General features: G+C 36.9%; 2 protein-coding genes across 5 annotated transcripts; both read left to right on the plus strand.

The window, feature by feature from the left end:
• The first annotated feature begins 1,364 nt into the window (after positions 1 to 1,364).
• On the plus strand, positions 1,365 to 6,999 carry LOC117624456 (protein SMG7L). 4 transcript variants are annotated; one of them, XM_034355711.1, is made up of 7 exons: positions 1,717 to 1,902; positions 2,035 to 2,056; positions 2,753 to 2,875; positions 2,977 to 3,558; positions 3,708 to 3,830; positions 3,939 to 4,135; positions 4,799 to 6,999. In XM_034355711.1, the coding sequence occupies exons 3-7, from the start codon at positions 2,813 to 2,815 to the stop codon at positions 6,813 to 6,815; spliced, it is 2,982 nt and encodes a 993-aa protein (XP_034211602.1). In that variant the 5' UTR covers positions 1,717 to 1,902; positions 2,035 to 2,056; positions 2,753 to 2,812; the 3' UTR covers positions 6,816 to 6,999. The 4 variants fall into 4 exon arrangements, with proteins under 4 accessions (XP_034211601.1, XP_034211602.1, XP_034211600.1 ...); XM_034355710.1 differs by lacking the exons at positions 1,717 to 1,902; positions 2,035 to 2,056 and adding an exon at positions 1,365 to 1,710; XM_034355709.1 differs by lacking the exon at positions 2,035 to 2,056.
• Positions 7,000 to 10,749: 3,750 nt separating this feature from the next.
• On the plus strand, positions 10,750 to 13,576 carry LOC117623853. Its single transcript, XM_034354857.1, has 3 exons — positions 10,750 to 11,034; positions 11,143 to 11,300; positions 12,926 to 13,576. The coding sequence occupies exons 1-3, from the start codon at positions 10,954 to 10,956 to the stop codon at positions 13,044 to 13,046; spliced, it is 360 nt and encodes a 119-aa protein (XP_034210748.1). The 5' UTR covers positions 10,750 to 10,953; the 3' UTR covers positions 13,047 to 13,576.

The raw sequence follows: 13,576 nt of genomic DNA on the forward strand, positions 1-13,576 counted from the left end.
CGAAGCTTTCGAACCGAGGCGTGAAGTGCAAACAGCAACTCAAAAAGGGACAAACCAGAAGTTATCAGAAACCTTTAGAAGAATACTCACATTTGGGGTCCAGTGATGTAGACACCGAAGACATATTAAATCAGCATGCCCTGAACCTAAAGCAAGAGCTTTCCATTATTTGCCATCAAATGAATACGTACCATTACCATCACCAAGATTTTTATTTATATAAGAATAGGTCCAGAACTAAATCACGAGCTTAATTTCCATTATCTTCCGTCAAATCAGCATCATCACCAAGATTTGATATAGGAGCATCTTAGTTTTGATAAGGGAGGAGCTAATTCAAACTTTTTATGCACTTTCAAACTATGTAGAGTTATGTTAACATTAATTGTCTATCCGAGTCTAAATGTATATGCATGTCATTGAAGTAAGTAAATTTCACAACGGATCAATACTCACAATCACCGGCTTTCTTTCGAATGTGCATGAATGATTGATGGCTAGGGTAGTGCTCGTTGCTTCCAATTTTTGCAACTTATCCAATTCATATAATGCAATTGATTAGGGTTGAAATTTTGCTTAAATGTACAGGGTTCCTAATCAGCAACCTAACAACAACTACGTAGAGTCGTAGACCCACGTGGCCATATCCACACTCATTTCTTTGACCTGTTATAATTACTGGCCTCAGATTTTGTTGATTTCTCTCGATTCCTCCTTGTTTCCATCCTCCATAGTCAAGAGAACAATGCTTACTATAGCGACGGCTGAGATTTCCTTTATATCACAACGATTATTATTGTCATCAAAATTGTCTTTCGTGTGGGACCCAATGGTCATTTCAACTTTGTGTCTTTCTCCTCAATGCGTATACGACACTCTGCTGCACGGAAGCTTCTCTAAACTAAATCCATTGCTGCGCCAACATGTAGCATGTGCTATTTGTACCACGCCGAAACCAGTGCACCCATTCATCATCACCATCATCATATTAACTTGTGTAACATTTTGTTTATTGGATTAAATTGAAATTATGCTATTATTTTTTTCGTCTCAGTTTATAATATATAACACTATTTTTATATGGGGCCTTGATATGAGTTGTCTCTATGACTAAACTCATGCAATTACATTTGGAGCATTTGATGGGCACATGACATAAGGACAGTCCAACCTCAACTACCTATAGGGACACCACATCCATTTGGATAAGCACACGTGTGCGGTTAGCCAATACTCGACTGAGTCAAATCCAAATAATGTATGGAAAAAAAAGTGTTATTTTCCATTTATTATTTTTGGTATATTCTATGAGAATGAGAGCATTAAGTAGTATATTGATGGTGGCTGCTACATAAGTTACACAGCTTAAGGTGGCGTCTTCTAATTTAGCATATTATAATCCCAAGCTTAGTTTGAACTACAAGTGATCCCTCTCTCTATGTTAATCCCAGGACAAGATTTGATGAGGACATGAGTCACATGATGATAAGTCACTTTAATTTATTCTCCATTTTCTAAGGTTTTTATTACCTTATTATTTTATAAGGAACAAAGACTAAAGGAATTGAAAAATGGAATAAAAATTGTGAATGGGTAAGATAGCAGATAGCAGATACCGGACAGCAGCCTTGTTCCTAGTCTCATCATCATCATCAGCACCTTTTACTTTGTCTGTTTCACAACTGAAACTGTAGCCTAACCTGTTTACAGGTGCCCAACTCTTCTTTTAGCTCTCTCTCTCTCTCTCTCTCTCTCTCTCTCTCTCTCTTCCATATGTGTGCTTTTCTGCTTGGCTGGTTTTACATCAGATTCAGACAAAGACTCAAACATTGGCTGCTGAGTTACTGTTAATTCTAGTTTGCCCCTTTATGTTCTCAGGAGGACTTTGCTCTTCGCTTTCTGGTGCAATTCTCTGTCTTTTCAATCTTTAAAGATGAAAACTTATTTCTTGATGTTTGTTTTGCTGAATTTGATTTGGGTTCTTCGAATGTTGTTGTAATTTTGGTTACATTTGCTGTTCTCTGCTCTGATAAGATGGCTTCTTCTGATTTTCAATGTATGTGGGTTCTCTCTGTTGTTATCTTTTTTTATTATTATTTATTTATACATATCGATAATCATTTAATTCTTTCTGAATTTTCATTTGGGTAGCTGAGAACATGATCAGTACTTAATTGACCAATTTCACATAGCTAAAGAACCTAGAGTTTAGGTTTGAACAATTCTTGCTTTTTGGCCAGTTAGTCTATGCTTTAGACTTCCAAACTTTGGCATTCATTGGTGGGTTGATAATTGATGATCATAATCTTCTGGGGGGCTAAAAGTCAATATAGCAGGTCTACTTTCTTTCTTTCTTCTTTTTCCAAATGATCTTTGGCAAATTTGGTGGATTTGAGCTTGAACTTTAACTGCTTATCAAATTAGGAATATATTCCCTCCCTAAATTTCTTTGCAATAGGAATTTTTGTTCCCACCTTAAGATGTCCAATTATGCTCAAGATATTGTTAAAATGCGATTTTTATCGTGATCCGGTATTGCCTGTGGCAAATGCTCCTCATACTTGTGAAGGGAGTTTTGGCACTTCTTAGATGCCATTCACTTGCTTGTTTGTATATTGCACTAATTTGAGTGAGTCCCTTCCCAATTATCCAGGATGTGCTGCAACTAAAATTCATGACACCACTTTGGTGACCATTTTTGTTTTGGTTTTTTCAACTGCAAAGTGTACTAATTTGTGATTTCCACCAACAGGTGTGTTATGCCATAAGCATATTGCAGTTCGCACTTGAAGAAGTTTTTTTCCTTTTAAACATGACGGCTAATTCATCTTTTCCCCTCAAAGATCAGAGAGAAAAGCAAAAGTTTTTGATTGAGGTAATTTTTTGCACCATCTGCTACTACTAAATACTTTCACTTCATGTAGAAGACTCTTGTATTGTTTTTCTCTGTGAGTCTTTAAATTGTGGTCCTTTCAGGTTGCAAACACAGAAAATCAGTTGTGGTCACTGATCCATTCCAAAGGTCTATTGCACTCTGAGGTTAAGGACTTGTACCGCAAAGTGCGATCTACTTATGAGAATCTCATACTGAGTGATCGTGACCAGTTGGAACTTCAGGACATCGAGTATTCTTTGTGGAAGCTTCACTATAAGCGTATTGATGAGTTTCGTAAAAGAATAAAGGGAAGTTTTGTTAATGCAGAAAACAAAAAATTGGCGGTGCCACAAAATGATAATCATGTAGAAGGATTTAAACTCTTTCTATCAGAAGCTATTGAATTCTACCAAAATTTGATTGTGAAAATTAGAAAACGTAACAGGCTCCCAGAAGAGTCTGTGTTCTATAGAAAGGGAGGCAACCTTACCTTTGCAGAACAGAAGAAGATGCAGAAATGCCAATTTTTGTGCCATCGGTTTTTGGTATGTGTTGGGGATCTTGCTAGATACAAAGAACAATATGAAAAACCTGATGCTCAAAACCGAAATTGGTCAGTTGCAGCCACCAACTATTTGGAAGCAACAGTAATTTGGCCGGATAGTGGAAACCCACACAATCAGGTTCATCATAACTTTTTCCTCATTAAACTATTTCTTCTCAGAAGAGCTTGCTGACGCGGAGAACTAAATTGCTTTATGATGTTTGCATGTTTGAATAAACTTATTTTAAACATTTCTAAGTTGGAAGTTACATGTGGGTTTGTTTGCAGTTAGCTGTATTGGCAATATATGTTGGTGATGAATTCCTCGCTTTGTACCACTGCATAAGAAGTTTAGCTGTTAAAGAACCTTTCCCTGATGCCCAGGGTAACCTTATCCTACTGTTTGAAAGGGTAAAACCAGAAACATTATAAGAACCGCTATTGTTTTAGTCATTAATTTCATAACACCTTCTGATATTCATATTTTGGCAGTTCTCATTTGCTTCTTATATCTTGCAGAGCAGGTCATCTCATTTATATTCTCTTTCAATTGAGTCCCACTTTGATTTCTTAAATCCATCTGAAAGAAGCATTCTTCAGACTATTTCAAAGTCAAGCAATCATAATATGCTGAAAGCTGAACATAATTGCTATACGGATACAAAGTTATGGTCTCTTCTTATTGGAACGTTAAGTTTCTTTCACATAAAATCAAGGTGCTCACTTGTCCTGGATAGCATTCAATTTCATTTACCACTTTGTCATTTTACTGTTGGTTTTGGGTGGTGCATCTTAATGTTCTGTTGTGATTCTCCTCAGTTTGTGGTTATTATTCTTGTCATTTACTTCTATGCTCGTGCTCATTCCTTAGCAGCGAAACCATCTAATGGGGCAGTCAATTTGCTTTCAAGTTGCAAAGAACCACATGCGTGTTGGTACTTTGGATTTTGAACCCTAAGGTGTTAGAGAAATCAGTCTTTCACCTTTCTGTTTTGGTCCCCCTCTGTTCTGTCTCTAGTTCCCTTCGCCCAAATATTGTTTACATATTTTCTTGTATGATATCAAACGATTGAGCTGACATTAAAGTTAAGGCAATTGGTAATTGTAAAAGGGTGTTGCACTGTAAAATATGTAAAATCTTCTGAATATATGCAGTTATGCAGTTGAGCTTTGATTGTTATACTTAGGTTATCAACTTGCTTCACATTGCTTGAGGGAACTGGTGTTATGATGAAGAATGTAATCAAGCCCATCTAATGTTGTCTCATTGAATTCCTTTGCATTTTGATGTGTGCTTGTGTTACCAATTCTTATTTAAATATCACACTCTTTGTTGCTTAAGTTCTGACGTTTTCTGCTGCATTTGTTTATGTGAGCAGTGAGGACGAATTTCCTTGTGCTTTTGCATCTACTATGGGAGAGTTGGAGGCATTGATGGCACTAGATGATACAAAATTAAAAGTCACATTGGAGTCATACCAGCGTATGGATTCAGTTAGAAAAGGCCCTTTCCGAGCACTCCAAGTTGTTTCTGTACTAATCTTTACCATACAGAATCTAATTAAGATCCCAGAAATAAAAGAATCAAGAGACAAAAATGATGTGCAGCAGAAAGAGCTGACACAATGGGCATTGACTGCAACATTCATTTTCATGGGACGCTTTGTTGAAAGATGTTTGAAGGCTGGTGCAACAGAGACTTGCCCCCTTCTACCAGCTGTGCTTGTTTTTGTGGAGTGGTTGGTCATTATGCTTGATGGGGCAGAAATGCATGGGGTTGATGAAAAATGCAGAAGTGCTATGTCTTACTTTTTCGGTGCATTTGTTGATCTTCTAAAGCGATTTAACATCAATGAGGATGAGGCCAAGTATGCAGAAGTTACTCCTCTGTGGGAAGACTATGAGCTGAGGGGGTTTGCACCAGTAGCTTATGCACATGCATCACTAGATTTCTCATCTCATTGGGAATATATAGACAAATTTGACACTGCAATTGATTGTCGTGCTCAGCGCATCATCAATGCTGCAATTAAAATTGCAGACAAATCAATTGGTTCTCAAAAGTGGATTGTTTATGACAAACCTGGAAGAGAATTTAGCAAAGTCTATAGGGCAGAGTCAAATGAATATCCAGAACTAGAAAGATTGGAGTCCGACAACTCTGATGTTAATCAGAAAGTGCCCAGTCAGCCTATTCATGAAGCACCAGAAGAATGTGAGAAACAGATGATTGCTGGGGACAATTCAAGTTCTAATGGAAAATCTGTTACTATCGAAGATGAAGAAGTTATTCTCTTCAGGCCTCTTGCTAGACATAATTCAGCACCACTCAAGATTTCCTCAGCTTTAAATGATCCAACCCCTACAAAAGATATGGGGGATCACAGTGTACCTTCTGATGAATGCTTGCGCCGTGCTACGTCACTTCTTATCGCTCAAAACCAGGCTCAGATTGATCCTTTATCTTTTCATGCCGACATAACTAATTTTACGCGCAGCCAGCAGAAGCCTGGTGTACAGGATAGAGTTGCACAGCCATTTTTGGAAACTCCAATCACTGCTGGGCCTCCCTCGCTTAGTGCTTGGGTCCTTGATGGAGGAAATATGAGCAACAATAGGGAGAAAAGCACAAGTGGTAGTGGGAAACATGGCTCAAGGTTGAGCCCTATTGAGGAAATAGCTTCAGAATCTCTGGATGGTCTGTCCATCAGTGAAAATGGATTTGCAAGCATCCAACCCTCTTCATCTACTTATACAGCTCCTGTGCCTTCTGCCCCTCTATTGCCAGATGATGCTGATTGGTTTAATGGTGGAAGTCAATCTAGTTTTATTGACTGCGAAAGCTCTGGGGGGATTAGCATGACAGATAATGTCCGTGATGCATCGCATTCGCCCATAGGCAGCTATCCAAAATGGACTGCAACTCAAGGGCTTCCAGATTATAGTCCCAGCACTCCAGGCTTCATGGATAAATACCCACCTTGGCATCGAATGACTTCATCAGAATGGCTCCGTCAGTACAGAGAAAGTCTCAACCTTGGCCATCATGCATGGCCAAATTCTCTTCATCCTCCTGCCAACCCTGGAAACTTGCATGATTACGATACTTACAGGTTTCATCATATCAACCGTTGGGGAAATCAAGCGGCTTCTAATACGGCAATGCACACGAACAACCCTGCATTGCGTCCGGCCTTTCCTCCAGATTATGGTGATACAGATGGGCAAAGAAGGGAGAAGCTTTTTCCTGGTTACCAGAGGACAAGCCCCTACGGTTGTGGTGCTGTGACAGACCTAAAAAATGAGCAGAGGCCTCTTCTGCAGTACCTTAAGGAGATGGAAAGGCAACTGCAGCTGGATCCTACTGCCAGAGGTCCTACTTATATGAACAACTGAGATTTTCATACTCATGATATATGCCTTTGTATATTAACTTGTTAACTAATTAGCGCTTAAGCGCTATTGTATTATAATTTATAATATATACTGTAAGGGGATGAAGTTGTGAAATCATGCTGTTCACAATTTTATGAAATGAATTTGTGGAAAATGCAGTATGCAATATGTTGTATCGTCTCAATATGGTAGACACATGTGTAAAGGAAGCTCATTGCTCTGAAAACGGTGGGATGAACTTATCAACAATGATCAGGTGAGATCATCCACCTTCTAAGGGCTATGAGTTTTATGACTTGGATTCTTAATTGCTATTGACTGACGACCATCATGTAATCCATAAAGACCACTATTGCAACCACGCTCATATCACAAGAAAAAAAGGAGGAGAGGAGATGGAAAGAAAGGAAAAGAGGAAGGAGGACAGGGGAATGGGATTGGATTGGAAGTTTTAGCGCAAACTTGAAAAGCAAAAAGGAAACGTAAAACAAAGGAAAAACCACATTAATTAACTTCCTTTATTTGGGAATCAAAATCACCAAAATATTCCTTTATTTGGAAAAACCAAATTCTCTCTCTCACAATTCACCCTACACCAAAACCGCCCGTCGTTTTTTCTCTACCCGGCCATGGACAATGTCTCATCTTTGGAGTGCCTGAAATTGGATTCCCAGTCGAAGGTGCTCGATAAGGACCTCGTTGAAGAATATAAGTCCCACATCGGAAACTTGACTAAATAAAATAAAATATATAATGAATAGTTCTATTATTAATATCACCGATGTCTTTTGTGATAGAACCCCACATCTATTGGGCTTTGTAGGTGGTTAAGTTTGGGACAATTTTGATGTTGCTAGTAGTGGGCCAATGGCCTGTTCTCTGGAATTTAAAATGGTTTTCTCGTCAGCTATGATTCCCCTCAACTGTGATACACCAATAATCGGTATGTATATATGCTTTTTGTTTTTCTTTTAATTCAAGGGTGATCAAGACTTTCTGCAATTTAATTACTTAGGCTTCAAATTTCTATCCAAGTTATTTTGGTGTGTGCCTCATATAGGTATTTATTGATAGGATCATAGATGTCATTCCTTCTAACTTCTTTGACATCATCACCTTTTAAAAAAAATTTTTTTTTTTATATAAATTTTAATTTTTTACCTTTTTGTATTTAACAATGTAATTGCATGGAAACATGGAGCAAGTTTGATGAATTAGATACTGAAGAATCAGAGGATGAAGAATGTTTTATTGGTATGCTTTTGAATTTTTTATAGTACAAGCGATAGCTTAACTATATTATTGGTAAGCAATATCCTCCTTATCCTCCCTCCTAATCTTATTGGTATGCTTTTGATTTTAGGGACACCAAAAAAGAAAAAAACAAAAAAACAAAAGTGCACGCAGCTTCTCTATTTGCATAATATCTATGTATTTGTTGTTATTCTATGTAATATACTCACAATACTGATTTTTGGGTTTTTATCATCTTCATTCATTCGTTGTCATTATTATTTTTATTGCTTTCGTTGTATTTAACAATGGATTTACAAATTGTGCACACAGATGAAGGTAAGTATTGTTTAAAGGTGAATAAGCACCCAACAAAACAATGCTCTTACAAGTATAAAGTCCCAAAGGACGCAATTGTTGGCGAGAGTTGTGTGTTTGCATATCTTGTATGTGGCTGCCTCTTTAGAGACTCACGTTGTACTGATTGTGGCACAAGCCTAGGACGTGCATTTCTCAAGGATTGTTCAATATGTGGGAAGGAAGGTGAACATTTGGAATTTGAGTGCTCGAAACGCGATGCAAATTGTGGTTTTACTTACGATCCTTATACTGATTCTTTTTCTGTCGAGATTCGCCCTTTAAAAGAGTAGAGAATTGAGAATTAATTGTACTCTAGAATTGAAGCAAAAGAGAAAGAAGTGCTCTTTTATGTCGTTTGCCATAAATCCATGCATCCTATCATTTTGATGTCTACATCGTGTGTTGTTTTTATCACAAATGAATTGCAATTTGTAGCACGTGATCTACTATATTCTCATGCATGAAGATGTGAGAATCTATCTATTTAGAAAATGTCTCAAGTAAAAAGTTGTTTTTATCTCAACATTTTGTTCTTCTCTCATGGGGTTAGTATACTGCATTTTAAGCAACTAGGCATGAATGACCATCGTTAATTATGTGCACCATCACATTCATACATAGTTCGAATTTAAATAACGAAGGTAATATTTTGCCCGAAACCCTTAAACCATATATAACTTTCTTTTTCGGAAATAGATATCCTTTTACGTGCACCATTAAATGACTTCACAATTGCTCCTCCAGTTCTCAATGCAATCGAACCGTCAAATACTTGCATGGCCCTTTATAAGACGCCTTTACTGTCAAAGAAGATTGGAGTGTACACCATTGATGCATCAGAAAACACATAAAATCCTGCTTGGGGCTAACTTCTTAAATGCCTGGAAGGAAGTGTTGTTACTAATCTTGTCGCTGAAGTTGGTGCTGGCAAATTAATCTGCTTAATTTTCCATGCTCTGAGTGGTATTAAAAAGAAAGTTATTCAGCTTCTGCAGCCGCCTTTTCAAGGCATCATCAAAGCCATCTTGCGCTTGAATTTGCTCTTGGGAAGATTCATTTTCTTTTGTCAACTCTTGGATTGTCTCAAGGCTCGCAGAAGCAGGTTCTCCAGGCTCAACTGTCCTGGCAACCCTACCAACTTTATTGGCCAAACTAGATGGATCTGCACCTTGTAATGTATCAGCCACCTTTCCATACTGACAAAAGAAAGCACAAACAAAAAATATGACCAAGAGAATAGAAGGATACAGAACCATCATGGAACCCAAGCCAACAACGAAATTAGTTACAAAAGGATATTCACATCATAGTCCGTGTCATCGTCCTCAGATCTTAGTCACTCAAACAACACAAAGTGATCCTATTGAACTTGTACCCCAAAACTAAATATACCCCATATTCACAGAACTTGATTAATATTTAAATGCACAACTTTGTTGAAAGGTGAAAACAATATATCCAACAACCGAAGTATGCTTATTGAAAATCAGTAAGCATCAAAACCCAGTTACAGATGAAAAGTGGGCAAAGACCTCGTCAATGTGCTTCGAGGCTCACACCTCGAGGGACAGACCATGCTATCAAGCTCCTTGAATTGTACATCCTTCATTGATCCGCCCATCGTTGACGAAGTCTTCCAAATTCTAAACCCTAAACGTACAAAAACAAGGAGAAAGATGGAGACACAGAATGAAAAGACATACTATTATATATATATATATATATATATATATATATATAATTAAAGATAAAGGCATAATTTAGGGAAACCTTTTTTTTTCCCCAAAGAATTTAAGGTAATTTTCAAAATACTAAGAAATATCCTTTATTAATTAGACTTCTGAAAAAAGATAACTTGATTAATATGAAATAAAATAATAAAAGTAAAATTTTACTATAAAAAAACTTAAAATAAAATAGTGGGTATTATTATTTATATATATATATATATAAAGCAAAAGGAAGAGAATGGTAAAACATTCAAAATATCAAAAAATATTCTTGGTTAATACAAATATTAAGAATTGAAATTATTAATTAAATGAGGATAATATGATAAATTCACACTTTTTCATATTAACAAAATTAAAATTAAAAGAAAAATCAGATAATTGATCCTATTTTTATGGAACACAACTACATATTATCTTTTTTAATTCTAAAATAAATTTAATTTTTTTTAAAAAAAACCATCTCTCAAGCGCGGAAGCGCTTGCAGAGAATCTAGTTTGTATTAATAATATTGTATAACTCAGTGAAAAAGGGACTGAAATTGCATCTCTTAAAAATTTACGAGAAATAAATATTTGAAATTAAAAATACGTCTTTGGGACAAATTGGATATCTAGTATTTGTCTCTTAAAATTTTTCCAGGGAAATGAACCGTTCCATCCAAGCAGAAAAAATCCGGACCAAGAGAAAACCTTTCCTAATTTTCCCGCCGGACTGGAATTGACTTCCAACTTTTCCAACTTCTCACACAACTCCCCTGGACTCAGATCCTCTTAGGCTTTGCTCGCTAGTTTCAGATCCAAAGCGAGATAGGATGGCAAAAAAACAATCGGAAGGAGAGCAAATATCATCGGCAAATGCAGTCTTTCTCGGAGCTTTAGCTCCCGGTGTTAACGTACGCCCAATTTCCGATTCTTTATGTATGTTTCTGTATTTATGTGATTCTGAGCAAAATCTTATGAAAAAGGGTAAATTTTGCTTTTGCTGATTGAATTTGGTTCAGGCTCCCACATGGACAACGCTAAGATTTGCGTTTGTGATGTTGGGTCTGTGCCTTGCTGTGATGCTGGGCTTGGCATTCTCTTCCAGTGACTCTTGGTTGGTACTTCATGTTGCGTTCCTAGTTCTTATCACCATGACCCTCTTCTTGCTTCTTAGCTGGTACGCTTATTCTTCTCTCTGATACCCACAATTCCTTTTCCTTTTAAGGTTTTCAGTTTGTTCAATCTGGATATCGGTTATTTTGGTTGCTCTGAAAATTGAAACTTATTTTCTTTTCTGGATCAAAGTCTCTTTTTTATTGTTAATTTCTTCCCTCTGCTGTTATTGGGTGTGTAATGGCACGAGTATGTGTTGATAATTTTTTGTAAAGAAGAAAGCTGCGTATGCAAATGGCTCATATTGCAACTTATTAATCTTTGTGTTTAATGACTTGTGCTGCTATGCTCATGTTTGAAAAAATCAAGTTACTTAGTGAGTACTCCAAAAAATGAATGTGCACTTGTTAATGCTTCAGCTGTGAATAATAGTGGTACCTTGTTATGTTATTACTAGATTGCTTTCCTTGGGTCTGATGCATAAGTTAGTATTGCCTTTGAGTTATTTGGTTATAAATACTCGTACACCTAGGGGGATAACTTGTTTGATACATGAGCTGGTAGATCTCATCTCTGTAGGCGTTACACATGGAACATCAATTAACTAAATCTTACCTCTATTTATAGGGCTGAATACCCCCACGTATTGTCTGTCCATGATTATGTATTTTATAAAATATAATGAAGACAGATACGTTGTATCGTTGTTGTTAGACCAGCAAAACTTTGCATTGTGTAAAACTGTGGATGAAATATTGTCTATGGAGTAGGTTTTATCTTGTCCAACCATTTGTCTACTTGAGCCAGGCCCTTAATTTTCAGTGATTCTAATAGAATTGACTGTAAGGTTGTCATGAGGGTGGTTTGGGATGACTAGATTAAATTTTAGGAGCATGTGCTGATGTGGATGTGAACTATGGACGGTTGTTACGCATATATCCAAATGGAATCAGGGGAAAAGGTAAGGGTATTAGAACGTTGTTATTTGTCATTACAATAATGGAACCCCATTCAAGCCAGCACACTGATATATCTTGCAGACTTATTCTATTTTTTTTTTTTTTGTTTGACTATAGTATGAAAGATGGAGATGTATTGAGCTTTGAAAGTTTACCATCTTATGTTGGCCATTGTTCACATAAGGGATGAGGAGCATGCACTGTATGTGTTGAAATCTTTAAACTCTTTGCAGAAAAAGACCTTTTTAAGTGCTAGAGATTCATATGGCAATATTGGGTGGTCCACTCTATTTATGAGTCAACCTAAATCATTTATGCAATTTAGATGATGATGGCAAGCTCTAATTACGCAATTTTAGACAGTTGATGAGTCTTGAGTTTTATCGAGTTATGTTTCTGAAGTGCTAATATATGGTAGACACTGGCATGCCTTCATTTCATCTTGACTAGTTTGAGCTAAGTTGTTCGAGGGATGCTTTATTTTTTTTCATTTTATTTGAAAAATTATGAGTATGGAGGATAAAACTTTCATGACTATCTGGAATTCGTTATTTCTCATTTGTGGGTTTTGAAGAAGAAAGAGACAGAAAATAAACCCGAGTAGTTCAAGCTAAGTTGTTTGAGGCATGTTTGATTTTGTCATTTTATTTCAAATTCATTTCATCTTGACTATATGGAATTGATTATTTCAAGGCTCGTTGATGACTTATGGATTGATTTTACGCTGCAGGTTTCTTGCGCAGACTGGTTTGGTTTCTGTTGAACATCAAATTCGTGAGATGGGCTTAGCGCCAAATGATCAAGAGGTGAGTAAAGAAGGCGTGAAGAAAACTGAGGAGAAATCCCTTTAAAAGGGCAACTTATAGTTCATGTAAAGACAATTACATTTGTGATACAATCTTTCCAAGAGGAATGAGAAGACAAAGGTTGTCAAAACAGCAAGCAGATTGCAGTAGTTGTGGGAATCATGTTGGCCAGAGGAATTCCATCTTTCAGTTACTCTGGACCTCTTTCTGCTTGTGTTTGCTCTTTCTGGGTTTGATGAAGCAGAAGCACGAGCAACACGGGAACTGAAGCAAGAACTTCATCTCTTTGATTTGATGTTGTGGGAATCATATTGTTTGGAGATCTTTATATACACGGAGCCTTTGCTCTTTTTTTCTTTTTTTTTTGTTCCTCCCTTAGGATGCTTCGCCTTTTCCTTATTGTTTTTTTTCCCTTTTTTAAAGATAAAAAGATGCCAAGCGTAGCTTCTCCATTTGTGTCATCATTGCCATTGGGTGTAATATGCTCCTTGCAATTTGTTCCTTCTGTAAGACGAAAACGTGACTACATTTGTATTCCTTTCATGGAGGATAGGAAAACACTTCGCGTGATCGGA

This window comes from Prunus dulcis, chromosome 4 (assembly GCF_902201215.1).
Source record: "Prunus dulcis chromosome 4, ALMONDv2, whole genome shotgun sequence".
Classification (NCBI taxonomy): Eukaryota; Viridiplantae; Streptophyta; class Magnoliopsida; order Rosales; family Rosaceae; genus Prunus; species Prunus dulcis.

Coding starts and splice junctions, on each gene's coding strand:
- LOC117624456 (XM_034355710.1), top strand. CDS start 2,813: ATGACGGCTAATTCATCTTTTCCCCTCAAAGATCAGAGAGAAAAGCAA. Junction 3,831..3,938: donor TTATCCTACTGTTTGAAAGG/GTAAAACCAGAA, acceptor TATATCTTGCAG/AGCAGGTCATCTCATTTATA. Junction 4,136..4,798: donor TTCTTTCACATAAAATCAAG/GTGCTCACTTGT, acceptor TTATGTGAGCAG/TGAGGACGAATTTCCTTGTG.
- LOC117623853 (XM_034354857.1), top strand. CDS start 10,954: ATGGCAAAAAAACAATCGGAAGGAGAGCAAATATCATCGGCAAATGCA. Junction 11,035..11,142: donor CTTTAGCTCCCGGTGTTAAC/GTACGCCCAATT, acceptor AATTTGGTTCAG/GCTCCCACATGGACAACGCT. Junction 11,301..12,925: donor CTCTTCTTGCTTCTTAGCTG/GTACGCTTATTC, acceptor TTTACGCTGCAG/GTTTCTTGCGCAGACTGGTT.